Raw genomic sequence first — 8042 nt, forward strand, 5'->3', positions numbered from 1 at the left:
TAACTAAGACCCCTCCTCAGCATAATTTGCAAGACAAGTAGGAAAAGTGTATCTTTTCTTAAGTCTAAGTTTGTTTTTAAATAGAGAGATATTTCTCTATAGTTTTCTTCTTTATGCTTACCTGAGTTTAGAATCAAGATTGTCTTACATAGCCTTAGTAAACTGAAGTGAACTTAAAGAGGTGGGGATCAGGAAAAACAAGGCTTCCTGAGAAACAAATCATTTTTGAAAATAACTAATTTATCATTAAAAGTCATTTTATCAATTTTCTCTGATGTAGTGACAGTGGGTTAATCAACCTCTCTCCAGGTCAGATCCCATGTGCAGGAGCAGTTATCCAATACAAAACAAACTCAATGGTATTTTTGTGGTCGTTTTATTTTAATTGAGTATTTTTTTTCAGATTTTGTTTTGTTTTCTGTTTTAACAGAGGGAGAGAGTTAAGTTGGGTGGGTAGGGAGGTGGGAAGGTTGTAGGAGAAGTTGGGGAGGGGAAGGAGTATGGTCAAAATATATTTTATGAAAAAAAGTCAACACACAAACATGAAAAACAACATAATAATCTAACTTATAAACAGAGTAGTAATTTGTGACTTTAGTGAGAACTGGTAAAGGAGACCAAATGTGATTGTTAAGGAACACAAAAGACAGCCTGTCTACAGTTAGGAAGAGAATAAAAAAATAACCATGTTAATATAGATCTTCTCCTGGCTGTGTGTCAAATAAGGAAGAACATTAAATTAGAAGAAAGTACGGACAGAAACAGGGTTAAAGGAATATACATAAGCACAAATAACAACTATATAAAACCAGCCACAGGACAAGAGGTGAACATGCATGCACTATTTGAATAGTCTGTGCCTGGAGGGGAGAGGCAGATTAGTGTAGAGGGGATCATCCAAAATATTATGTATAGTTACATACATATTCAAAAGTATCATGCCATGATCAATAAACTTAATTACTTTTCAGATTCCAGAGTGATCCTGAACTATGTCAATATTATCTACCCAGGAAACCCCAAATAACAGCATATCAATGGCCCCAACTTTTCTGTTAGTGGGCCTGCCTGGCCTGGAAGGCATACCATCCTGGTGGACAGTTCCTCTCATCACTGTCTACCTTCTCTCTGCCCTGGGCAATGGCACAATCCTCTGGATCATTGCATTGGAGCCCACACTACATCGTCCAATGTACTTCTTCCTTTTCTTGCTTAGTGCATCTGATATGGGTTTGGCCACAGTACTAATGCCTACCCTGCTAGGCCTGGCCTTTGCTGATGCTCAAGCTGTCCCTGCCTCAGCCTGCCTCCTGCAGATGTTCTTTGTCCATGTATTTTCTGTAATGGAGTCCTCTGTCTTGCTTGCCATGGCATTTGACCGGGCTTTGGCCATCTGCCGCCCTCTCCACTACCCAGCACTCCTCACCAATGGTGTCATTAGCAAGATCGGCATGGCCATAGCTTTCCGATGCCTGAGTCTCCATCTGCCCCTGCCATTCCTGTTGGCTCACATGCCATATTGCCGTCCACAGGTCTTGACACATTCTTACTGCTTGCACCCAGATATCGCCCGCCTAGCCTGCCCAGGAGCATGGGGTGCAGTCTACAGCCTGGTTGTGGTACTGTCCGCCATGGCAATAGACCCTCTGCTTATTTTCTTCTCTTATGGCCTGATTGGCAGAGTATTGCAAGGTGTGGGGTCCACTGAGGATCGCTGGAAGGCTGGTCAAACATGTGCCGCCCACCTCTCTGCTGTGCTCCTCTTCTACATACCCATGATTCTCTTGGCACTCATTGACCGATTCAAGCTGCCACTCCCTCAGCCTGCCCATACACTTCTCTCCTACGTCCACTTCCTGCTTCCTCCACTGATAAATCCAGTTCTTTACAGTGTCAAGATGAAGGAGATTAGAGAAAAAATTCTCAAAAGGGTACTGCCCACGAAAGTGGACTGTGCTCAGTGAGGGAGGATGCCCTCCACGCTTGCGGTAAAGAGCTCCCCAAGCAAAGGCCTCCATAATGAAAACTCACTTCACTGCCGGGCAGTGGTGGCACACGCCTTTAATTCTAGCACTCGGGAGGCAGAGGCAGGCGGATCTCTGTGAGTATGAGGCCAGCTTGGTCTACAGAGCAAGTGACAGGACAGCTTCCAAAGCTACACAGAGAAATCCTGTCTCGAAGAACCAAAAAGCATAAAAAAAAAAATGAAAAGAAAGAAAGAAAACTGGGTTCGCCACTCAGTTTTGAGTGGTCCCTTAAGTACATACATACCTGACAACAAATCAGCTACTTTTTTCTACAAATGTGTATGCACATGCTGAAGAAAACATAAAAGCTCAAGAGAACAGAAGTGATCCATCCTCTATGGCACTACCTATCAATGGCATTTTCTAATAGAGCTGGATACTATGTCATCCTACACAGTCATCCTAGTATGGAGCATGCTTGTTAATTCTATCACTATATACTCCGTAACTGAGAAGAGGGGAGGATTTAAAGCTGCTTGGAAGAAAAAGAAAGACAGGATGAGCCTCCTGCCCAGCTGAATGGAGGAATTTTCACCCTAGTTGCAACTCATTGTAGTATTCTCAGAGATCCTCAGAGGAACAATCGCTTCTTATTCATGCTCTTCACACCAAGAACAGGGTCATGTAATTGATCAGCCTGGAAAAGAGAGAATTAGATATTTTTCATTATTCAGTTTTCAAAATTTTAATCAAAGTTTTACTATATGAATATTTGTGCTTAAAATCTCCTGCAATTCAGAAAAATGAATAAGTAAAGATAAACTTATATCATTCAAACTTAACCATAGTTGGGCTCTAAATTAATATTAATAAATATAGTGTCCTGAGTGATAGTAAATACCTCTATTCCAAGTACTTAGAAGACTGAGGTAGCAGGATTGTGAACTCAAGGCCTGCACAAGCTACATAACAAAACTACATGCAAGGAGTGTATCTGTGTGTTTGTGCATGCATATGTACAAGTATATACAGCTTATGGATAGTGCATGAAATGTCTTTATCCGTGACCCTTTACTTCCTAGTAAGACAACTATATATGCTCAAGTGCACCTGGTACTTTCACTGTGGCTTTGATCTTGTGCACATGGTTTGCTCTGTTCTGTGCATATCTCAGTTTTCTAAATAGGGTGTTAATGAATGTGATGAGAAAAGGAGTCTTCAATGGGATGCTACTTACTATACTATGGAAAGTGCTTCTCTAGTAGTTCCTGCTCCCTCTGCCTGGTCGCTAGAATGAAGCATAGTAGAGAACTGAGCAAAAGCTACACCCCAAGGCAAGTGTCTGCTACTTGTACACTTGAGGCAGAGCCACTGATTCAAAGCAGTCTAGATCAAGAGGACATCTGTCCATCTTGTGACTACACCTAGTGACTACAACAAGCACTATAATTGTGTGCAAGTGAAGCTTTTGTGGGTGGTACTCAATAAAAATAAACTAACACAATTTAATTTCTGTTAATTCCACAAGCACAGAATCTTTATGTTATCATGACTGTTAATATGCTTATATTAAGAGCTTGCCTTGTTAATAGCATAATAGTTAAATAATATTCTACATGCATTTCGGAGGGGTTCAGAAACACACTTTTTTGAAGAGAACACTAGGCTACAAACATAAAAGAAGAAAATGTGACTTGAAGATTCACAAGAATGATGGTTTCAGAGATGCATGAAATATCTTGGGAAGCTCCAAACTGAACCTTGGTGCTTTATTTGTATTAAAGAAGGTATTTTGCATTTAATATATTATGATCATATTCCTTCCCTTTCATCTTCTATCATTGATGGTTGAAATCCCTCCAAGACAATTAGCACAGAATTCATTGATTCAAATGACTACAAAACATTTAATGGCATGAGTGGATTATAGTTTAGTCAATTGTTTCCTATTGGTGAGCATTAAAGATGTCTTTAGTTTACTGCTACTCCAAACAGTGCTCTAATGAAAAAAAAGTCCCTGTGTAACTCCTTTTGAATATTTATATTAGTATTTCTGCAAGGATGCTCTCTAAGTCATTAATAATGGCTCTATAAGACTGTAAATTGAAATTTTCAATATACAGACCTTTCACAAAAGATCATATGCATGCATTTTATGCCATAGAGAAGAATGTAGTTTTATTCCATATCAATGAAATTGACTGTTGTAGCATTTTTAAATCCTTATTAATTTTATGACTATATCTCTTTATTTTAAATTCCCCAAATAATAAAAAAATAAGCTATTAATGTTTCCTATTCCTATTTGTATCCTATCCTATGAAGTCTACTAAAAAGAAACATTTATTTAATTTCTATTTTTATATTTTAAGTTGAAATTTTAAAGTGATCTTAGTTTCATGTCTTTCCCATTATGATATTTATGTTTAGTTTTCTTCATCAAACAACTGTCAAATAATTTTACATTAACTAATTTCACATTTTTATTCCTTTATGATTTTTGTCTTTCATTTATTGTTTACAATGAGTTTTTTGACCTTTGCACTCCACATATAGTTGTATGCACACTTTTGATTAATTGAATTTCATTTAGTATCTTAATACGAGCATGTGGTGCATGCTGATTGTTGTCACACACATACCTCCCTATGCCTATCCACCCTCCCTGTTCCCCACAAATCTTTTCTCACGTTCATGTCTGCTTTGTTTTGTGGGTTTAACTAGGGCCATCTGTTTGGCCATGGATTTGGTGCTAACCATTGAAGACTAGTGCACTCTGAAGTTAATACACAACTGAAGACAATGATACTCCTTTACCAGAATCTATCAATAAAACAATCATCCAGCACTAAGGGGGTTCGGCCATATAAGCACCTGACTGACCTACCTATTTTGTGTAGGTCCATTGCAAACTACAGTTGATGTAGACTTGTGAATTCAGACAGTAGGCCATACCTAGATAATAACACTCCACAGCCATTCTCACTCTCTTCAAGATCTTATATTGTTCCCATCTCCTTCCTTCTCAATGTCCCCAAAACTTTAGTATAGAAGAGGAGGTATAACTATCTTATTTAGGGCTGAGCCCTTAGCCACCACTTATTCTTAGCAAATTGGTCACTCTTGGGTCTCTGAATTCATTGTCATTTGCTGCAAAGAGAGTATTCTTTCATGAAGTCTGAGAGTAACTTTTTTCTATGGATATACACAGAGATTTGGAACACAGTTTGATGCTGCTAATTTATTTAAATAACAGCAGTGTGTTTCCCCCCTTGGACCCATGCCTTCCCACCTTATGGGTTGCTGGCCAGCTTTATAATACCAGATATGTCTCCCTTTTGTGGTATGAGCCTTAAATGCAATCAGAGTGTATTTGGTCATTCCCATAATAAGTGTGACAATATTACACAAATGAACATATCTTGTCCAATTTTGTAGTTTGTAGGGCTCACAACTGTATAAAACTGTTCATGTCTTTTCTCCCCCAGAAGCCTCCACTACATCTTTTGAAACATTAAAATCCCACAGGAAGGAAGTTTACAGCTCTGTACCTACTCGCTTTCTATGTATCTAGCAACACAGGTATGTTATCTTCTCAACAATAGGGTCTTATAACCTAGCTTTGATGGGCAACAAAAGGACTGACCAGAGCCTGTGTCATTTGAGAGGCCTATAAGACCTCCCTGACCAGTGAGTGCCTCATACAAGGGTGTTCCCTATATGGCACTGAAGATTTTCTGTCTTAACCATTGCTTCTAGGAGCATCACTATCTACCCATGCAATGAACCGCCCTTCAATGTATCCTCCATATTTTTAAAATTAGGTTTCAAGATAGTATGTTTGAATATGACTTGTTCATACATCCTTCTCTTTGGTTAACATTCCTACACTCCTCATCTCCTAAGTCTCCCAATCCCTTCCCTTTTTGAACATTTCCCTTACAGTATTCTCTCACTGTACTTTCATTCTACCTGTGTTCTACTATGCCCTTCCCATAAAGTGATCCATTAATATTCCCTTCCTAGTTTTCCCACTTCCACAGGTACTCCAAGTTAAACAAACAAAACTAGTCACTCAAAGCTAGCATTCACATGTAAAAAAGGACATCTACCATTTGTCCTTTTGGACCTGGATTGCCTCATTCAGTATAACTTTTTCCATTTTCATCCATATGCACACAAACTTCATCATTTTGGTTTTCTTTAGAGTGGAATAGATTCAGTGGAAGAATCCCTGTATCTCACAAGATTCCTATACCCAAGCAGTATTATCTTCGTACACTGATGAAGAAGTAAAAAGTCTTAACAGAGTCAAGGTAATGACTACTCTGGCTTATCTCAGCAGAACCAGAGGAACATTAGCCTTGGGTGTCATTACCTACTGAATATAATTTGCTAATCTGATTCAAGCTTTTTCTCATCACAGAAACTTCTAGATTTGATATTTGTTTTGTCTTGGTTAGTTCTTAATGTCAAGTTTATAGAACCTAGATTCACCAGGGAAGAAGAAACCTCAGCTGAAGAATTGCCTTGATCAGATTGTTCTGTGGTCAGAACTAGGAAAGATTGTCATTATCTTGTTTAGTGAGATATCCACCCTGCCAACACCTGTAGCACTGACCACGCCCATTTGGAGTGGTCACAGGTTCAGACTTGATAGAGAGCAAGACTAGATCTGGGGTCCCTGACCCCAGCACTCTTTCTTACTTCTGGTTGGGTCACAGAGAAGCCTGAGTGGATCCTTGAGCTGGGACCTGTGGCGGTCACTCATCTCTTGTGTAAGTGCATTCTCCCTGAATAAACTTCACTTAACCTGTACTGAGTCTAGTGAATCTTGATTCCCACACAAAGTCCTGATTGACAGTTGATGTGAGATAAGCCAGCTCACCAAAGGTAGCACCAGCCCTAGGAAGATAGATCTGAACTCTACAAGGAATGTAGTTGAGTTCAAGCCTATGAGCAAGCCAGTAAGCATCATTCTTCCATTTCTTCTGCCTCAAGTTCCCGCCTTGAATTCCTACCCTTGCCACCCTCAGTGATAGATTGTGACCTGACATATAAGATGAATAAACATATTCTTCCCACAAGTTGCTTCTGGTCGGGGTGTTTTGTCACAGCAAAAGAAATTAAACTATAACAGCTTCCTTATTTTATATTCCTTTGTATTACCTATTTACCAATCTTTCCTCATTTTCTTTAATATTTCAGTGGAAATTGAACTATATCTTCCAGGCATATATGTTACTTTACTGATAAGTGATTTAAAAGTGAATAGTCTGCAGCTCTTTGCTGTATGGGAATTCACAATACATTTGGTGTGACAGACATACAAATGTATAACTAGAGTTATAACTGACCCTCCAACTCCTAACTTCCAGTTTTCTGTCCTTTTAACTTTCACTGTGATGCTGTCAAATGCCAAAACCCTTTTGCAATTTACCCCTCTAAAATTGATATCACCATAAATCAGGATAGACAAATGAAAGTTTTTATAATTCCCTCTTTCACATCACCCTAGAAAGTATTCCTCAAGCATTAACTGGCATGTCAATTACATGGGCTCTTGCCGAGTATTGGCTCACAAGCTTGCCGCAGAACTAATTCCACAGTGTCAGCAGCTCTCAAGGTGGCACTTATATTGCTACAACAACACTCTGAACATCAACAAACAAACTCAGACAAACTCAGACATGCTGTAAAGGATTTAATGCAGCACAGAAAGAATCAAAATAAGAAATAAATGCAAGAAGTTAAAGAGTTCCAGAATCTGTCAGGCTTCTCCCAGACACAATAAAAGACCATGTTTTCTTTAGAAGACTGAACAAATTCTTATTCTTCATTCTTGTGTGTAAAGATAAATGCCTTCCACCATCCAAACAACAATGAAAGGATTCATAGAGGCTCTATGGACTATGAAGCCTCTTCCTCCTGTAAACCAGAAAAATTACCATATTGATTGATTGAAACAAACTACAGGACCGTGAAGTAAATGGATCCCTTTGAGGATGAAACACTGTACCTTCTCTAAAGTAGCTTATTGTAGAGAAAATGGAACTTCTAAGAATGCTGTTCCCA

The 8042-nt window shown here is 38.9% G+C and overlaps 1 protein-coding gene across 1 annotated transcript; it reads left to right on the forward strand.

Moving 5' to 3' along the window:
- The first annotated feature begins 992 nt into the window (after window positions 1–992).
- LOC100754750 (olfactory receptor 51S1) lies at window positions 993–1964 on the forward strand. The gene has a single exon (XM_027407980.1). It carries the CDS (start codon window positions 993–995, stop codon window positions 1962–1964), a length of 972 nt encoding a protein of 323 aa, XP_027263781.1.
- Window positions 1965–8042: the final 6078 nt, after the last annotated feature.

This window comes from Cricetulus griseus, chromosome 3 (assembly GCF_003668045.3).
Source record: "Cricetulus griseus strain 17A/GY chromosome 3, alternate assembly CriGri-PICRH-1.0, whole genome shotgun sequence".
Lineage (NCBI taxonomy): Eukaryota > Metazoa > Chordata > Mammalia > Rodentia > Cricetidae > Cricetulus > Cricetulus griseus.